This window comes from Accipiter gentilis, chromosome 28 (genome assembly GCF_929443795.1).
Source record: "Accipiter gentilis chromosome 28, bAccGen1.1, whole genome shotgun sequence".
NCBI classification, from domain to species: Eukaryota; Metazoa; Chordata; class Aves; order Accipitriformes; family Accipitridae; genus Astur; species Astur gentilis.
Window position 1 is genome coordinate 1,355,399 of NC_064907.1, and position 21,338 is coordinate 1,376,736.

At 37.3% G+C, this 21,338-nt stretch overlaps 1 protein-coding gene across 8 annotated transcripts in view; it reads right to left on the reverse strand.

The window, feature by feature from the left end:
• Positions 1-21,338, reverse strand: part of LTBP1 (latent transforming growth factor beta binding protein 1) — a 205,088-nt gene that overhangs the window by 118,766 nt on the left and 64,984 nt on the right. For 6 of the 8 annotated variants that reach the window (XM_049830887.1, XM_049830886.1, XM_049830883.1 and 3 more), the window contains exon 5: positions 17,734-17,901. In XM_049830887.1, the coding sequence (XP_049686844.1) occupies positions 17,734-17,901 (168 nt within the window). Of the gene's footprint in view, positions 1-17,733; positions 18,009-21,338 lie in introns of those variants that run through there. The other 2 variants (XM_049830889.1, XM_049830888.1) reach the window with 1 other exon arrangement.

The following is a 21,338-nucleotide window of genomic DNA, read 5'->3' on the forward strand; positions in this document are numbered from 1 at the left end:
ATTAGTAGGAATGACAGACAATAGAACAGTACAGGTAAGGGGCATACTTCAAAGAACATCTTTACTTCAGAGTACATTTCTTTATTATTAGAGGCTGTTCTTATCAGACTTGTTGAATACCATTTGTGAATAAGAACACCAAAATCTAGTTTGTTTATATACTCCCAGGGTTTTGTTTCTCCTCATTCTGTGCTTCTGTAGTTATAGCAATCATCAACGTAATATATAGAAAGCTGTTATGCACGTTCCTTTGCATATGAACTCCCAAGTGTCAATCTTGGGAAAACACACAAAAAAAAACCAAAACACAAAAACAGTAGTCACTTCAGTGGGTGCATTAACATTCACATTTGTTCAGTGAGAAAGAAATAAAACAGCTAAAAATGTTCAGAAGTGGAAAAAAACTACTTTATGCCATTCAAGGTGGCACGTTCTATTATGCCAGACTTCTGATGAGGAAGTGATACGGAGGAATTATATCGAATGTGGTCCCTTACACTGTCACCTTCGCACTGCTTATGAGTAGATGTCTAAATATTATAACAAGGATCTTATCAAACACATTTTTGCTCTGAATGCTGAAATACATTAATAGAAATCATCCTAAAAGGCTGAACATGATACTGAAGGCACTTCAGATGTTTCCTCTGGAAAGAAATAAGATCTGCAACAGTGCAGGGAAAAATTTCAAACAGGAACCTACCTCAAACCTAACGGTATGATAAGAAAAAATATGCAACTACTGAACTGGGTTCTCAGCTATTGTGAATTAACATGCTCACTGATTTCATTAGAATTTGTCTTATATTTTTAAACTTATTACCAAGGGATCTTTAACAAAGTAATGCACCCCACTTGGGAATGGGATCCTAAGTACTGCTGTTTATCTAGACAAGGAAACCAAATTATTGCCAAAATAAACAAACTTTGTGGTGTTATTCCTGTCTGGATCTTGCACATTTGCAGGGGGGTTGGGGGGAAATTGTCATGTCTCAAAGAAAATCAAGAGTTAGCCACAAAGACACAAAGACCAGTCCTGAAACAAGTTTAACACTTCCAAAATACAAATGATCTTTTCTGCATATAAATGTTATTTTCTGTAGGTAAAATTATTTTCTTACATTTGTACTGTTAAAATTATTTAAAAGAAACCCCCACAACACTAGGGATAAATTCAGAATGATGACGTCTCTCAGGAGTTAAATATAATCACTTATTAACATCTCCCCCTTACACAAAACAATATTAATGCTAAGCTGCACTGTGGGGGTCATTTTGTTGGTTTGCAGTTGAGTGCACATGACATTTCAAGACTGTTAGCATTAAAGATGTAAGCAAACATCAGAGTCCGAGGATGAACTCAACTAATAAGGAATTCTTGAGCAAGAAAATGAATCACATTCACATAATGACAACAGTCTTTACTCTGCTCTAACCCAAATGCAACCTCATTCAACTCTGTCAAGACGACTACAGCAGCAGGTTACCTCTAAAAATCCCAGAGTAAGGAGATCTGTGTACACGCCACACACAGACATAAGTGCCTTCCTTTTATATAAAACTTCTTCATCCAGAAACTACTAACAAGGTCACACACGTCTTTGAATGATTTTTTTTCTGCAAAGAGTATCCTAAACTTCTAAACATTATAAGAACACGCAGTTTTTAAAAAATGGATTGCTTTATGGGGAAGATACTGTCCTACAAATGCATCCAGCATTGTATAATATTATGACACAACAGATGAAATACCCCTATTTCACCGTGTTCCAGGCAGAACAACTAAAGGGAAAAGAGTTTCAGCCTCCATCTCCGGCCGATGGTGTAACACAGCATTTGTTTGCCAATTTCCAAGGACATGCTGTAAAAGTGGTATGTCTGGGCCCTTTCTGAGATAGACTAAATGTTTCTGAGGATGAGATTCTCATTCCCTCTACTTAAAAGGCTCGTTAATGTAACTAGAAGGCTACTTAGAGGTATGTCTTAGACTATGAAATTGATAAATATTTTTGAAATCTAGTTTTTGTTGATCCAACATGGACCTACATTTTTCAAGAATAGGAAACAGCATTGTAGCCTTCTTACAAAGCATGAAGTTTCATCCTTTTGGCCCCTTCATTAAGATCACTATCTTGAATTTAACAGCTCTCATGTACTAGATGGTACCTACATCTACTTTGAAACCATGTCTAACAAGTATTTCTAGTTACTAACATTCCAGAAAGTAATCAGGCATTTCTGTATAATGCATGTATGTTGGGCAGATTGTTTCCACACACAAAGCAAACAGTTATTGAATCGTTCTGCTTTTGTTCTATCAGCAGTAATAATTTTATAAATGTGTCTGACATGTTATCTCCTATATCACTATTGGGCTTCTTCTCATGTAATATTTAATGTCTACCCTGGAATATTTTTCTGTGAATTATTTAGCTATCCTTACCAACTTTCTATGTTTAATAACTTTTAATTTATACTTAGCACTCTTTTCCCCCCTTCCACTTGTCATCAGTGATCCCCCCATGCCCCACCCATAATTACGAAATCAAATTGGTGTCTTCCTTCTTCTTTGCTGAATCATGACTGAACAGTTCCAAAGTAATTCCAATCTTCTCTCACTTTTCAATATTTTTTTCTCCTAACCAATTCTACTTTCAATTTTCACTTGTCAAAGAATCTGTACTGAAAAAAAAATCATATATGAAGATTTAGGGAAAAACGTAGGTAGCTTTGAGGATTGGATTGAAAGCACTGTTCTTTACTTGAATCTAGTCTCATGACTGAACTCAGTAGAGTTGAGAATCACTGAATGGAAGAGCAAGTAGTAGTCACTAAAGCATCTGGACAGGCATGATTTTATGCTTTAAAATATGCTGCCAAGAATCCTGGGGAACTGCTCTTGCTCTAGAAGGATTCTTCCTCTCGACAGAAAAAAATAAACAAATTCCCAAACAGCCTTCTCTTTCTGTCACTCTCCCTACTCCATGAAATGCCGTACTGCACATATTAAAACAAACAAACAAAAAAACCCCCACCGAACAAAAAAACCAGACATTGCACTAAGGAAGCTCAATAGTTATCATCATGCCTATGGCTATTTGACAAATTATCAGTTCAGTGATTTTGAAGATGCTGCATGTTTACATTTGTGAAGAAAAGCCCTACAGATATACTATGTATGTGTTGTAGCCGTGACCATTTTCAGGTTGCAGTCATATCATTTTACAAAATAAACTTTCTACACCTTTTCATAGACAAACACACATTTTCTTTGCACCATACATGTTGACAGTTTAGTTCCAAATCCAGGAACTACAGCAGCTGGTTTTTTTAAATTCTATTATAGATCTACAATAATACATTCAAAATAAACAGAAAGGAAAGACAAAAAAAAGAAGCCCACTGCTACAATGCAGTCTAGCTATTCTCTTAATGTTTTCCACTGTTGTTCTCACAATTTTGGAAGATATAACTCTTTAAACGAAACTGTACTTCACTAGTTCTTCTCAAACGCCTTCATCTACCGCTATCAGCACCAAGCTTTAACAAATCACATAGTCCCTTAAAGCCTAACTGGAGGAATGTCTGTGATGCTACTTAATGCAGCTACATGGCAATTACCAAGGAACGCAAGTAGAAGAAAGCATCACGAAATCAGATTAACTACGTCTTCATGTATTATACATTTTCAGATCTCCCAACAGCAAACTATCCATTTAAAATTAATTCTCTAACTCAGCCGCTAAGTACAGGCTCAGCTTCTGGGATGATTGTTTTCTCCATGAGTAATTGAGCTTTATGTGAGCTCTTGAAAGGCTGTCCAGTGATTACCATCACTTAATGGTAGTGTCAACTCACTGTAAATAAGGTGCAACAAGTGTAACAAATTAGGTATACACTAGAAAAGAAGAACTGTCTACTTATGAAAAAGGGGGAGGGATGCTGTCTTTACTGGGGATGGAAAGCTGTGAGATCCCATACCAGGAAAAACAGAGTCAAGTAGGTATTGCCTTAGTTCTCTGGATCTGTATTAGAGTTGAACAAATTTCTAAATCTCCACTGCCTGTAATGTAAGTTTCAACACGCACCTCATATATGTAGATAGTAATATTTAAGCTGTCTCAGTGTACATGCTTGTCCCACTATGTCTCAGGTTTTCATTATAAAAGCATATCAATAATAGTTATCAGCCATTCCTTAACGGCAGCTGCATTGTCAACTATGGGAGATCCTGATATTGAAAACTGGCAAGCAGGTTCAGATCATAAAGGACAAGGCTGCAATATATTTTAGAGAAATACCCATTTGTTGAGTAAATATCATGATCGGCAAGAAATCCAGAATGAAAATGCACAAGATAATTTCACTGTACAACTCGTATGTTTTCCTCAGTTTAAACTCTGTACTTTACCTCAGAAAGAAAAGTTGGATGTTGGTGACTTGCAGATGCATACACCAAATCCATCAAGAGACAGCTGATATGCTCCCAGATGTTTCATGCATCCCTCAATGTGGATCCAAAGGGCATGGGAGTCTCATAGGACATCCTTCCAAGCTCATGTGATAAGCCAGATATCCTTAGACATGTCAAATGCAACTGTAGGCCTGTGTGTAAGTGACTGAAATGAGCACCATCTGACCAACAGCTGCCCAAAAAAACTATTACAGTGTTAGTGTGGAAAGAACGAGATGGCTGAAAAACAATATTAAAATATCCAAATGCTATCAGAAAAATAAAAGGCATGCTCAGTCACAGAAAATGGCCTAAAGCCATGGTTATTCAACATAAAAAGGGTATAGCAAAAATTATGGTAGTTAAGAAATGATTGACAGGAAGATTCTGGCTCACTAACAGGCATGATGCTCACCATCACTCTTTGCTAAATCTGCTTCTAATATTCTCAATATCTGAGATGATTCAGACACTATTTTTAGAGGCAAGGGGATAGACAGAGTGTTAAGGGATGACTCACTCCTACCCTGATCGTATTTGGTGAATCTATTGATTTTATTACCAGCTGATCCTGTTGTATTGACTATATCACAACAGTTAGACCTGGAATCAGTATACTAAGGAAAAAAAACCACTAGTTGCTCTTTATCAGGAATGAATGCATTACAAATGGCCAGTGTCAGACCTTTGATAATGACGCTAACTCATACAGAAAAGCTACTCCAGGCATTTCTTCCGATTTCTACAGTGTGTTGATAATCAATTTTATTCTTCATGCAAAACATATGCAACTGAAATAAAATCTCTATGGAAGGCCGGGTTTGAAAGTGTAGCAAGCTAGCAACACTTTTTTAGAACCATCATTCTTAAAACAACTTCCAGCAGAATAAAAAATGTAAACATTGCAAAAGACTATGTTGCAGTATAAAGACTTTACAGGTATCATTTTAAGCAGTCCTGAATAGCTTATTAATTGCCATTGTCAAAGTGGGTACACTGAAATCAAGGTGCCCAGTGTCTGATGAAAACTCACCCTTCCTATGTTCCCAGTGCTTTTAAGACTCTTAGTCCTCTACATAGCATAGGTGTGCCTGAGCATGTGTAATACTAACATGTATTAGTTAATGTTGTATTGTATCTGTTTTCAACAGACGGAACAAGAATTCCACACAAGGACAGATAAAAACAAACAACAAGCATCTTTATTGCTACAGGATCCTTCCAGGCTATACTCTTCCCTTCTGGTGTCAGCTGAGCAGCATTACCCACCTTTAAGGACTAATGAGTAACTTGACCATAATGACACTAAGCTGTTCCTGCTCATGCACTGTTACATTGAACTGATCCTCTGCTCTGACACCATTCTCCTGTAAGGCTGTTTCCAAAAAAACCATACTGGACTCTTGCATGGAGTAAAAAAGTAATAACACCCAGTAGCGTAAGGCAGAGAAAAGAGCTGCTCTTAGACATCATACTACTTGGTTACCATCAGACAAAATGGCAAAATGTCCTGAGAAACACTTAAGCGGTTGGTCATGGCTCTGTTACACAAAGGCTCCGAAAACCACAGAAGTAGCAAAGCTGACACTGCCCAGGGACATCAGCATCCTTATCATTTCTGGCAGCTGAGTAATAGATATTTAGGCTGAGATTCATCCCATTTAACCTTTTATGCCTTCTTAAGCCATCTGAGTTAGGAGTGTTGTTACCTGAGGTTTCCCACCCAGTCAGTGAAGAAAGGCTCACCCCAGCAGGCCGTTCAGGCCATCCATAGGCCAACCTGCCATAAAGGTGTCTCTCATCGCTGACTACTAGGCTCCCAACTCAGGCACCTCAGTAAGATTTAGTAACTGGGATGAACCCCCAGCTGTAGATCCAAAGGATCTGTGAACACTGATCCACTACATCCCATACCACAAGATATCCTCCAATAACAAAATTATGTTTAGAATAGAAAAAGCCACAAAAACTGTAGTCATCACAAAAATTTCCACTGTTTCCAAACATCAGGAGACCACTCTCTGATTACTGTAACTTTACCAAAGTGCTTATTTTGTGTAAAAAGTTTACAAGGAGAATAAAGTAGGAATAGATTCTTTCAAGTGGATACCCATTAACATACAAATAATAGCTCATAATCCAGACCTTCCTGGACTAGTTAAAAAGCATGAAAAACATAAGCTATCTAAGATTTTTCTGGCACTGTCTACATCACAAGAAATTGGAACATTTTCCAGGAGTTGACCTTGAGGAGGTGACACAATACGAGAATATTGGGAAGGATATTATTCAGAGTTTGAGTAATAAATTAGGTCATAGGAAAACAGTGAAAAGTAAAAGACTCAAATCCTGGAGTTCTGAAGGAAAAAAGGAGCAGAGTCAGTGCTAATGAGTAGGGAGGATAAAGGTTACTCTGCAGAGAAAGTACAGTTGGAAATCCATTAAAAAACACACAACTTCAATACTTCCCATTGTGGTCCTTTTAACAACACATAATAATTGTATAAAGTGTTGCACAAGCTGCATAAACCTAAAGCACAGTCAGAGCTTTGACTGGTCACATCCAGTTCCAAGCAATTAAATCATGCACCCAACTCCCCTGAGCTGTATACAACCACATTGACAAGCTTTACACTGCAGTGTTGTACCTGACCCTGTGCACTGAAATGTGTGTAAGTACAAAAACAAAAATCCCTTTGCCCCCGTTGTCACAATTGGCATTCTTCAACCTATGAACCTCTTATTAGATTGAAAAAAGGTGTTCTAGCACCTATATATATAGCATCTAATATAATAGGCTGAATTTAATATAATGAAACAATAAGTAAGGTAGACACGATAGACCCATACTAACTGCAGAAAGATAATATTACAGCTTATGTTTTGAAGCTCGTCTCCTTTGGTTCCCTGTACCAGTGGTCTGCAAAGCAGGGTGTGCTCACCCCAGGCAGTGTGCAAGACGATCTACTGGGATGCTGGAAAGAAATATGTTTTCTACCATTAATAAATAAAAAAAAATTTCAATATAGAGTTTACTTCATCTTTATCCAATCCATTTTTAATTTCTATTTTGTATATACTTTATAATATACATATATATGATATATACAGTAGTACATGTATATAATTTTAAATAAACAAACAAATATTGGGGAAGTTCACAGTTCCCTTTTAACAGTTCAGATTTTTTATGGATAGATAGAAAACTCAAAGAACTTAAATCTGTGTGTAATGAATATATAGTTCATGTTCCAAACGAAAGATCCAGAAGTCTCTGTGCCTCTACACTACAAAACAGGCCTCTCTCAGTGATACTCAAACCTAAGAACTAATTATAGGTGGAATGGATAGGTGAAAGTTATACAGGCTACACTGTACAGAGACAGGGGAATTATCTGGAGCAGAATAAACAAAAACGGAATAGGCAGTAGAGAGGCTGCATGGGGAAAGACTGCAATCAGTAGAGCAATGATAGCTGCTTGCTTCTGTTATGTTCAAAAGGACACGTTAAATACAAACCCATCTGCTAAAAAATCTATCCATGATAAATGCCATATTTTAACCAGTAAAGAAATTTGTCAGACTCTTCTGTGCTTGCATAATTCAAAGGCAATTTACTTCTTTTTTAAGCCAAAGTTGGCATATACTTGATCTTCAGTGAGGTATGTGCAAAGAGATTTGGTTTAGCAATAACAAAATTATAGCCGTACAAGGTAGTGTGTTTATTTGACTATGCAACAATGTAATCATTCAAATAAATGCACTCTTCATTCTCTTTTCACAGTACTTCAAGTCAGATGTACATAAACTAATCCCTATAAATTAAAACCATATACAGTAAAATAAAGCATTATGCATTTTAACTTTGTGTTCTGTTTTGCTTTAACTTTGAGGGAAACATACTCCATGTGTTTTTGAATGGCTGCAGGTGTGGATTTTGTATCATTTCCATTTGTGGTTTTTCCTATGACTGCACATCCAAAAACTGTGTTCTCTATAATATACAATTTGGTGAGTGCTTTGAGAACAGATGGACTTTTGGTTCGCAGTCATGGTCTGAAGTCCTTAAGGTGAGCAAGGGAGTGGAAATGAGTTGCTAAGAGGCTTGTCTAAGTTCAACCTCATTAAAATCATCTCGTGAAGAATGTATTTTCTTTAAATTAGCATCTGGCCTCCATTAGAATCAGAGGGAAAGATGTCAAATTTGAGTAATTATTTTTAAGATTATGAAGAAAGAGCTCAGAGGTGCTATAAGCTCTATGGTAGAAACCAGAACTATTTGTTGATGATAAGTACTGATGAATACATGGGGAAAAGAAAGCATTCCTTCTGAACAGATGTGGATATCAACAACAACAACAAAATCCTTAAGATATAATTTTTCTTTGTAATTCGAGTATAGGTGGCCAATAATTGAAAATGCATTAAAACCCTGACCACTGCTCAGACTACAGAGTAGTACATTTACATTACAGGGTAGAATTTTAGTTCACTAGTGGTTCAGATTAGGAAAGACTACACTACACTACCTATATTGTAAGTAAATTAATTCATTCTCCTGTCTGCTCAAATTTACTTTATAGAACAAAGGGAGACTGGAAAAAAGGAGTATGTGTTAAATTGATGCTCATAAGTGGTTCCTCCCAAACTGATTTGCATTGGCCCTTCAGGCTGGGAAATACCTTTTCCCTATTATCTTCTATAAGGCAGAGGATGTAAGCAATTCGTAAAATAGTTCCACTGCTATTTGTCCTTTTTTCTATTTTAGCCACTCAGTCCAATGTCTGAGGAAAAATACTTGGCCTTCATTTTTCTACAGCTGTTACAATGCTGCCGCATGAATAAATCCTTCAAGTATGGTCATCATTTATGCAGATTATATTTCAAATTACCAGCTAAAGCAGTGAATAAACTATAATGTCCTGATCCTTTTCTTTCCCCTCCCCACCCAGAGGGACACACACTCTGATAGACTGACCAACTTCTTTGACTACTGTTGCAGAAAGTTTAAAAAGTTAATCTTTCAACCAAGTTGTCCAAGAATTCTGAAATTTTCAAGTGTCTGTCAGTGTCTGTAAAAAGAAAACAGATTTCATTTGGCAGCAAAAAGAGCATAAAACAATAAAGCCTGACAAGGCAGAAATTATAATTACTGCAGGAACAGTAGAAACAACACTTTTAGCAAATAAGGCTATAAGGTAGCCACCACAGAGACAGTAAAAGGACTAAACTGATAATACTGGGGGAATAGCAAGGCTCTTGCATCACAGCTACTTCAGAAAAGGATGATACTATGGCAAGTTCAAGTGCAAAACCCAGGGACATTTCAAAGTAACACTTCACTCTTACCCACACAGAATACACTACTATGAATTATCATATGCTGTTCTTGAGCTAAGCAGTTATTCCAGAAACAATCTCCTCATCAATTAGGATGTTTGATGTCACATAATCAAGTTGAAAACCAAAGTATCTAAAAAAATAATAATAAAAATTCTCAGTTATGTTACCAAAAGGAATTTTAAAAATCTCTGCATGACATTTGTTATCAATTATTTTAAATCCTCCATTTGAGAAGCTACATGTACATCTGCTATCAAGTGCACCCTCAGCAAGTTAGCAGATGACACCAAGTTGGGAGGCAGGGTTGATCTGCTTGAGGATAGGAAGGCTCTACAGAGAGATCTGGACTGGCTGGATCGATGGGCCAAAGCCAGTTGTATGAAGTTCAACAAGGCCAGGTACCAGGTCCTGCACTTGGGTCACAATAATCCAATGCAGCACTACAGGCTTGGGGAAGAGTGGCTGGAAAGCTGCCTGGCAGAGAAAGACCTGGGGGTGCTGGTTGACAGCCGGCTGAATTTGAGCCAGCAGTGTGCCCAGGTGGCCAAGGCAGCCAATGGCATCCTGGCCTGCATCAGAAATAGTGTGGCCAGAAGGAGCAGGGAGGTGATTGTTCCCCTGTACTCGGCACTGGTGAGGCCACACCTCGAGTCCTGTGTTCAGTTTTGGGACCCTCACTACAGGAAAGGCATTGAGGTGCTGGAGTGTGTCCAGAGAAGGGCAACCAAGTTGGTGAGGGGGCTGGAGCACAAGTCTTATGAGGAGCAGCTAAGGGAACTGGGGCTGTTTAGTCTGGAGAAAAGGAGGCTGAGGGGAGGCCTTATCGCTCTCTACAACTACCTGAAAGGGGGTTGTAGTGAGGTGGGTGCTGGTTTCTTCTGTCAGGTAGCTGGAGATAGGATGGGAGGAAATGGCCTCAAGTTGCGGCAAGAGAGGTTTAGGTTGGATATTAGGAAAAATTTCTTTACTGAGAGGGTTGTCAGACATTGGAACAGGCTGACCAGGGAAGTGGTTGACTCACCATCCCTGGAGGTATTCAAAAAGCACGTAGTCAAGGCACTCCAGAACATGGTTTAGTGGGCATGGATGATGGTTGGACTTGATGATCTTGAAAGTCTTTTCCAACCTAAATGATTCTGTGATTCTATGCTAAGACTCAGCTGAAGCCATAGGAACAGTGTTTTGCTGGGGCACCAGTTACATAGATCAGACACGATGAGTCATCTACCGAGGCTGACACCTTTCACCAAGTAGTAACCACCACTTCATAATAGAGAAGAAAGCATCTCTTCTAACATGTTGCCATTCTAGCAACTCTTACTAAATCCAGTACAACAAAACAAAGAATAAAATATAATGGTAGAAAACTGAACAGTGTACACCTCAAGCTGCCAAAAGAGTCTGCAAATTCTCACAAATCTACACAAATACTTCTACAAGCTGTTGGTCTTTTATATGCCTTTATATGCCATCAAATTTACCCTCCAATATTATTTACAATAAATGCCTTTTCATACAAAACAATATTGAAAAGTCTTCCTCAAATATCATAGTCTTACAGTAACTCTTAAATGTAGTAGGATATGTGCAGTATGTATCATATGGAGCAAAGAAACAACAACTTTATTACATAGCAAATGGCAGCAAGAAAATGCCATTCATTGCTCTTAGATTTCCTGTCATACACAAACTACAGATAAAAATGTGCTGCCTTGCTTACAGTTCATTGCCATTTTTAACCAACACAATTCTTTGATAAGAGCAACAGTGCTTGAATAAAAAGAAATGTTAACTTCTACAGCATCGATAGAAATTCATGATCATATGTCTGAATAAAATTCAGAAATTCTATCAACTTTTTCTAAAATAACTGCTTTACATTTTCACAGTTCTAAATAATTATGTTCTCTAGATTCTTTCCTAGATAGGAAATTCTCTTAGAATAATTATTACATAGTGAGTCTTCTTACTACATTTCCTTTGAATAACCTATTGTTTTAAAATATATTGATAAAATTTTCTTTCATTACTTTCAAGAGAAGACCAAATAAAATTTGAGCAAAATGTTTATGATGCTTCTTGGAATTTTCTGTCTATACATAATTGGAAACTTCTGGAAAACCTCAGTTATCCAAAAACATTTGTACAGAGTCTACACAGTAAAACAGAAAAAAAAATTTTATACAAAATTCTGATAAGGAAAGTGCCAAAATTCAATAGGCAGTATAAATCTGAGCGTTATTGCAACAGGCTACAAGATATGCAGATCACTGTGATCCATACTGAAAGTTTTAAAATTTATGATTAAATAAACAATATCTGGTCCTTCAAAATACAACGGACCAGATATATTTTCCACTTTGGACACCATGACACCCTGTCACCAAATGATGTCTGGCAGATCCTTATTAACATGTTGATATAGGACCAGGGACAAATGTACCTTTTATAGATGAGAAGAGAAGAAAGGAGGATGGATAAATATCTTATTCTTTTCTAGTCTTACAAGGAAGATTGGCTCACACAGACTGCAGGCCACAACACACACATCTGACATCATTCTCAACCTCACAACAATTCCCTAAAAAAACTAGCGAAGCTGTAGGAGAAACTTTAACTTTCACTCAAATTCAATGAAACAAGAAATAAAGGGTTCCTAAAAATCTGCCCTTCTTCCAAGGGAAAGCATACAACAAAACATTCCCTCATCCACAGTAACAACCTAAGTAAACTATGGTTATGCACAGCAAAGCCAGGAGGAAGGGCAACTGTGCAGGCTGTATGAAAAGGGATCAGAAGAAAAGGGCAAGGGAATGTTAAATGAAGAGATACTGATGAGCGTTAAAGAGTCACATAAAGGGGAATAGCAGAGCAACAGTTCTATCGCCACCTCTGCTACAATCATCTCCCATTGGCATGGGAAAAAATTCTTAAACTCTCCTTGGTCTCCATCCCCAGAATGGGGTATCAGTATTGGTACCGGCACTGTTTTATCATCTTTGTCAGCAACATGGACAGTGGGATTGAGTGCACCCTCAGCAAGTTTGCCGACGACACCGAGCTGTGTGGTGCGATCGACATACTGGAGGGAAGGGATGCCATGCAGAGGGACCTTGACAGGCTTGAGAGGTGGGCCCATGCAAACCTCATGAAGTTCAACAAGGCCAAGTGCAAGGTGCTGCACATGGGTCACAAATACAGGTTGGGCAGAGAATGGATTGAAAGCAGCCTTGAGGAGAAGGACTTGGGGGTATTAGTGGATGAAAAACTGAATACAACCCAGCAATGTGCACTCACAGCCCAGAAAGCTAACCGTACCCTGGGCTGCATCAAAAGAAGTGTGTGTGGCCAGCAGGTCAAAGGAGGTGTTTCTGCCCCTCTACACCACACCAATGAGGCCCCACCTGCAGTACTGCATTCAGCTCTAGGGCCCCCAACATGACGAGGACATGGACCTGTTGGAGTGAGTCCAGAGGAGGGCCATGAAGATGATCAGGGGGCTGGAGCACCTCTCCTATGAGAGAGAGCTGAGGTTCAGCCTGGAGAAGAGAAGGGTCTGGGGAGACCTTACAACAGCCTTCCAAGTACATAAAGGGGGCCTACAAGAAAGCCAGAGAGGGACTTTTTACAAGGGTGTATAGTGATAGGACAAGGGGTAATGGCTTTAAACTGAAGGGGGGTAGATTTAGATTAGATGTAAGGAAGAAGTTCTTCACTGTGAGGGTGGTGAGACACTGGAACAGGTTGCCCAGAGAGGTTGTGGGTGCCCGATCCCTGGAAGGCCAGGTTAGACAGGGCTTTGAGCAACCTGGTCTAGTGGAAGGTGTCCCTGCCCACGGCAGGGAGGTTGGAACTAGATGATCTTTAAGGTCCCTTCCAACCCAAACCATTCTGTGATTCTATTTCCCTGTTTGACACAGATACTGCCAAGTGCTCAGACACAAAATTCCTACAGAAAGATATGCACTTCTACTGAATAGTATGCAACACTAACTTCTCATTAATAACAGTTTGAAAGAACTGCTTTAAATGAGACACAGAGCTGCAAGTGAATGTCGGAGAATGCAGCGGGTCTGCAGAATGCCTGATGATGCATGAGCAGCGTAACCTTGAGCAGTTTGTAGTGTATCCTTGAGAGTCTGGAAAGTCCCAAGAAGAGCTGTGCAAACAAGACAATGATAAGAGGAACCGTCCTGACGACTCACCAATCATGAACTGTTAGTTACTAACTAAACCAATCATATATGAACACATACTTTGAAGAAGGTTAATAAAAAAGTTTGTTAGAACAATAAAGTAGCCATTTTGCACAATCTGATGTTTGTAATGTCCGTCTCTACCACGACAAGTGAACAGTGAATATAAACCTAAGTATTAAATGACTGCTTCCTTTACTAACTTCTGCAATTCCTGTGCAATGAACGAGGTGGGGATCCCGTGCAAAAAAATACAATGTAAATCTATAATTAAATACATATGCACAATAGGGAAAAAAATTAAAGAGCATGAAGAACATTAATTTGGGCATTTCCTAATTCCTTACTGCTTCATTTTACAGTCACAAATTAGTCACTGTCCTCCCATTCTTACAGGGAGAAAATTAATTTCAAAAATAGGTATTTTGGAATGGGGAATAATTTTGAGGAGAAACAGGACACATTACTGAGTAATTTCAACAGTGAATGGGAGAGAAACCTCATATGTTATTCTATACACATCCTTTCCTATGCACATGTATCAAACCTGTTTTACAAGCCTCTGCAGATATATCAGGACTGAAACACCATACAAACTGCACATGCATCAATCCAATAGAATAATGAGAATCATCTATTCAGCAGAAGTTTCCACTCAGATTAAATCCTTTCATTCTCCAAGCCAATGAAATATTGGAGGTTGGTTAGTTTAAGTGTACAACATATCCCATTCACAAAATGAAACTGAAAAAAACCCCCAAGTTTCACTGAAGCAGACTGGCAATCAAGGAGATCCTTCCTTTCAAATACCAAGCTTTCATCACCTTCAACTGAAATACTAGAGCTATTCCTGAGAGCAGCCAAAATCTCAGCTACCTGAAAAGCAATCTGTTTCTTGTTGTGGGTTTTTGTTTTTAATGGCTTATCCATATCTTATAAAATTTTCAGGAAACAGGAATTGTTCCTTGCCTGGACTCACTGGTACCAAGTTTCAGCTGAAATGACAAACAGCAAAATTTAAGAATCTGAAATAACCCATGGAAAAACTTGAGTAGCTTTAGTACAGGCACTGCAACTTACTCTCTGAAAATAAAAAATGTTTATAGAGTTCAGCACAAAGTTTAAAACACACACAAAATTTTACTCTGGTTCATTATTAGAAATAATGGATTATTAAGAACAAAGCAATGAGATGGCTAACTGCAATCTGTCATCAGAGAATCTAAATTCAAATCTCGTGTACTAGAATGCTGCTCCTGATACAGAAATGCATTTAGATCTAACAACCTAAAGCAGTTTCCTAAATTCCCCACTCATAGTAGGTATCTATTATTATTAATAAGAGTTAGTTTTCAAATTAGGACATATGAATTTATCTTTCCTGGGTTTAGGAAGAAAAAATACTTTAAAAAAAACATACTGAAAAAGTGCTGTTCATTGCTTTAAGTACATATTTTCTGACACAACATTCTGTTTCATGGTTGCATTTCTAAAATGTCAGAATAAGAATTTCTATGCATTTTGGATAAACAGTAAATCAATAAGTTTAGAACAGAGATTTAAAAGCAAAAAGCACAAGTAAAACATAATATAGATGTTAAAAATATAACAAAAATAAATTAGCTCAGAAGACCCAAATTACTTCTGCTTTATGTATCAGGAGACATCTCTATTAGGACAACCCTAAGCTGAAGAGAGGCACTAGTTAGAGAACTGATATAAAAATTATTTCAGTAGTATATATTTTAAACCCTGATTCAAAAGCTCCCAAAAAATGGCAATCAGTGAAAGATCTCAATCTACAGGTGTAGGATCTCTCCTCTATGGTTATTAAGAAGTTAAGGTCACTCAGCAATTTTATTTTAACTGGAGAGCCTTGAAGTCACAGTTTAGACCTCTTTCTTATTCCTCTTCTGTAAAAATTATATGCTTTTGGTCTTTTAAAGGTAATAGGGAAGACAGAAATCTACAGGCAGGTTAAAAATCCCTATACATGTGTAGCAATGTGTTTTTATACATTTTTAAACATAACAATCCCTTATCTTTCCATCAAATACTATTATAGGCTGCTTTTGCTGAATATTTCTAGCAGCCTATTGTACACAGTGCGTCAGAAGCTGCATGGCCTGAGGCCAGGAAGGAAGGTGTGGAACACGTCTTCACAGGTCAATTTCCACTCTCCAAGTTTTCAAGTATTTGAGAGAAGGTCACGTTACAGCACAGATTTACATTGCAGACAAATTACATGACTGCCTGTTTGCAGCATTTCATAGTTTCAATTCAAAAAAATGAGGTAAAATGAAAAGAGGGGAGAATAACTGTATCTTTCCACAGTAGTAGGAAAATTAAACAAAAATCTTACTTAACTGTGGTTCTTGCTAAAACATTCGTAAAAATCTGTATTGACAGTAAACACAAGTTTAAAGTATTTGATTTACCAATCCTTTACAAAAGCCTTTTCTTTTTTAATGCATCAGAACAACCATAAACCCAAAATGTGCTGTATTGATCTTTTAAAACACTGTTTTTATTATCATTAGTTTAAAACATATATATTTTTACAATCATGCATATTATCATGGAATGTGTTATTAATTTCAAGAGCTTTCACCCACAGTCTGATAGTCTAGTAGGATGGAAATGCTCTTTGTATCGTCTGTCCGGATGAAAAGAAGAATAACTTGAAATAGCTTTCTCCTCCCTCGGAGCCTGAAAAATAGTGCACTTTAAAAGGGGCAGTATTGGCCAGCATCAGCACTGCCTGACATTATGTTTATACTAGACAGAGACTAAAATTACAATGTTCATATCTGGCATTCTTTGAGTACAATTTGGCAAAATAATTAATTTAAAAAGTTTTTTCAGAAAACAATACTACGATATTTTCAAGATAACAACAAAATACTTTCCAAGAGCAGTTAAGGATATCATAATGTGAAACCACAAATGTAAAAGTTTTTAGGTATGTATCCTTATATCTGTGTTTCTCTTAGCTTACAAGACTAATACTTGCAGACAAATTCCTAACATGATATATATAGTGTACAGTTAAAATATGCTAATCATTATCCTAGATAGCTTTCAGGATTTGTTTCAACGCAGTCAAGCAGTTGTAGGGTTTAGACTGGCATACTGCTGATACTCTTACTGAGCAAGCAGAAAGAATAAACATTAGCAGAGAAGTGACTGGCTTCAATAACTTCAATTGGACTTCACATTATTTCAGTTTCTAAAAATGAAAAATAGGAAGTCTGATTTACTTTTAGAAGTAAGAAAAAGTTTTAAGCTGATGTATTTTTAAAAAGGATTGTAGTTTTAAGGAACTCCTGAAAAACTTTTTGTAGACAGATTCACTGTGTTAGCTAGATTTTATGAGCATTTGATACCTATTCAACAAGCAAAAAAGAGGAAATGGAACTTTTCATGGAATTTGACATTTTCTCTGTTTACGAACACAAAGTCTGAGGGAAGAATTTTACTAAAAGCTTCAGCTTAGCATGTTGTAGCCCTGCAGCTGAAATTCAGACGAAAAATATGGGAGTTTTTTTCTATGACACAAAAGGAACTTTTGGGAACATTTCCGAAGAACACCAGAAAGCTTGTCTAACAATGGTTCCTACTCAGTACAGTCCTCCAAACAAAGAGTAACAGATGCACAACTGGTATTAATAACAAAACATCTCCTCCCTCTGTTAGTCAAGAGAGGACAGCTAAGGACAAATACAGTTTCAGAGTACTTACCTACTCGGAAGTTAGTGGCTGTCAGAGTGTCAGCAGCATGGCCGTTTTCGCTAATAAGGGTCGTGGTATTTCCCTTCTCACAGTTGTTCTGACAGTTGCCTTTGGTACAAGTCACTTTGCAGATGCTGGGTGTAAAGACCACCTTGATGCGACCAGTGTGATTTCCCACTGTCAGTGGAGGCAAAGAAAAAAAGAAAAATAAACAGATCACTTTGGTATCCATTGATTTCCTTCAAAAAGTTTTGGGAGAAAAAAAAAAAAAAGGCGGAGGGGGAGAAAAAGGCGACAGGTCTACAGGAGTAGAGGGCAGTCTGCAGTGCTCTCTCTCATAGATCTCCAGTGGTGTCTCTGAAACAGGAGTAGGAAGCTTAGCAAACAGAACTCCGGGATCCGCTCCAAAACCACATTTAAAGTCAAGTCACTGGAGTGGGATTAGTAATCACAATGCTGCACTTTATTCACAGGCAGACAAAGAGCAATACCAAGGGCATGACAGCTTAAATAGCCAACCCTGACAGGCAGATGTAATGTAAAGAGGCTGGCTGTGCACCTAGGGGTGAATAAACTCTTGTGTCCTCCTGCATACTTTTCCTGTTTCTGCACTTATTAAGTCACTATTTGTAGCTCGACCCCTGGAAATGTTTTAGGCATGCGGCATGTCTGAAAACATCTGTCTCAAATCTCCTGGCACCCCAGCCCAAAGTGGTCAAACCTTGTGACACAGCTGCCTGGACCCATTTTTTCGGCGCTATTTTTCCACAAGGATTTACATATTATAGACTGAGCTTTGCTGTCAGCCTTTGTTTAAGTAATAAATAGCTCAGGGAAAAGGGTATGTATCAATGCTTGAAAATACTGGTTCTAAGCTCAAAGATTTAAAAATGGCTAGGTTCTCTTTTTTTTATATACTTCCTTACAGTCATTTTAAAAACGAATGTAATGAAGACTAAGCAAACACTACCTTTATATTAAGCTAATTTAAAGAACTTTTTATTACAGAATTTGATTTAAAAACAGATGTATTTGATCCCACATCTAACAGCTGAAGACAAAAAAGAGATTAAAACTACTCATTAGGAAAATCAGGGAAAAAGAACAGAATCCATTTGCAATTATCTAAAGAGAAAACAGTTTGTCCTCTGCACACTTACTAATAAATTCAGCAAGTTCTTGTAAATATATCACAGCATCTTTGTGGAAACTATTAATAAATGCTTTCACATCAAACCTAACAATCCCAAGAAACAACACACAGAAAGAGAAAAAAACCCCTCACGTCATAGAAATAAAAATGTTGCTGGATAGTTGTCTAACCTAGTTTATGAAATACCCTCTGGACAAACATTTTTTTTAAAATCTCAAGAAAATGAAGAAAATCTTCCCACTTCAAAAGAATATAAAGCCTTCTTATTTCTGGCTCTTCATAAACAAATAATTTAAAACAATTGTGCCAACTGTTTTGTCTACAGTAAAGGCATTGCTCTATTTGAACAGCAGCTGTAGTACAGATGCTCCCACCTTATTCTCCCTAAACAATAGTTAGAAAAAGCACAGCCCAGACAGACACAGGAATAAAATATTTAAATTAAAGGCTAGTATTGTGATTTTAGTCAATTTAGAAGACAGCCTGGATTCTTGGACGCCAAGCATTTCTAACAAAAATTATTAATATGCCTTCCCCAATGAACAAAATTAAGTGGCTTGTGAACTGCTGAGCTAGAACTTCTAAGTTTTCCCTTTGTTAAGCACAGCTTCACAAGCAATACTGCCATCCTTGTATTTTATTTGCATAGTTTTATATACATCTTTTCCTAGAAAAGGCCAATCCATTTTATATTTTCAGATGTTTTAGTAACATTTTTCCTTTAGGATGTGATCTAATTAAAAAAACATAGTTAGTTGAGTCACAAAAGCCAGCCCTGTATTGGGGGACCCACACAAGTTTTCCAACTTAGCTATAAATAAATAAATAAATTTGGCTTTGCCAGTATAGATGGAACTAAACCATGATTTAAATCTCCATTATATAGTATTCTGTATTATGTTGTTGAGTGCTGAACTGTAGCACAATTTGGGCACAATGTTTATAACAAAAAATCATATTTTTTAAATAATTCTTATTACATAGTTCAGATGTTACCTGAAAAATTCTGTAGCATTATTTTTTTGGTAGAAGAGACACCTTAGTATGAGACTGAATGGAAACTATGAATTTGCCTCTCACCCCTTTTGGGTGAGAAAATGTTAGCATGTAAGTTTGGGAGTAACAACATACGAACAGCAGTTGAATAGTACCTTCAAAAACACAGGCTAGTATCTACAGAGGTAAAGACTATCTATGAAAGAATATTTAATGAAGCTTTTTAGGGAAGTAAGAAGTCTGAAAAACAACATGATGTAAGCCCTAGCCCCTACAAATATTCAAATCATTATTCAGCAATGCTTTTGCTATCAAACAAAATCAATTCTCACATATTCCTGTTTTACTAGTTGCAAAGAGCCAGAAATAAGACAGCTTCATATTCTTTTGACATCTTTCTCAGATTTATGAAAACTATAATGAAACTATTATTTTCTTCTCCTTCCCTAGCAGGCCACAGCTTTTAAATTCCTCAATTCTTCTGGAGACATTTAGGAAGGATACAAAGCTAATGATGGCCTCTGAGCTGGAAATTGACAAGTGTATTAGGAGGTGATTCAAGGCAGAGACATTATCTTCATCCTCTGTAGTTGTACCTAAGTAGACAGTACTATCCTCACGCATCCTAAAGTTTAGGGACCTTTACAGTGAGCATAATACATGCAGATTTAAATTGAAAACAGACCATAAACCCTTCTCCTAATAGGAAGCTTTTGGCAGAAACTCTGCAAGGTTGAACTCCTGGACATCCTCGAACCCTCTCCCTTTCTTCTCTTATCTAGGTTTTTTCTCTTCCTCTTCTCCAAGGAAAGAGTGATTTAATTCTAAATGAGAAACTATATCCTTCAATATCTCCTAGCTGGTTTGACAGTATTAATGTTAATAGCCACAATTTCAAGGCAGAAAAAGCCCATTACTGCTATAGTCTTGACCTTTCTTGGGTTTGGGCTAGTTCATGTTAAAGAAGCACAGTGCATTTTTAAGGTAGCATACAGATTATTTTCCTTTTTAAACTCCAGAAGCTTTACTGATGATGCCACTGTGACACAGACATGACGAGATCTGCAACTTAGATTATCTAAAACTCATTTCTGGAAAACAATGGTGGTGCTACAGCACTGCAACATAACTGGAATCATTTTTATACAGAAAGAGAGAGAGAGAAATGTATCAAAAACTCTTCAAAACTTATTTTAAATATGTGGAAATGAAACACCTCACTCTGCTCTTAAGTATAACACCAGACTGAAGAAATACAAATGTGAGACCAGATAAATAAATGTTCTTAATGAAAGGCAACAAAAAAGCAGAAGACAAACACCGAACAAATAGCAAAGCTACTGAAAAAAATGGCAGAATAGAGGTAAACCCAGATTGTTGTTTTAATAAGGATAGGACAATCAGGATTACTAAAACTGGCTAAAGTTTCATCCCTGAGCTAGGCAGCAAATTCACAACAACAAGG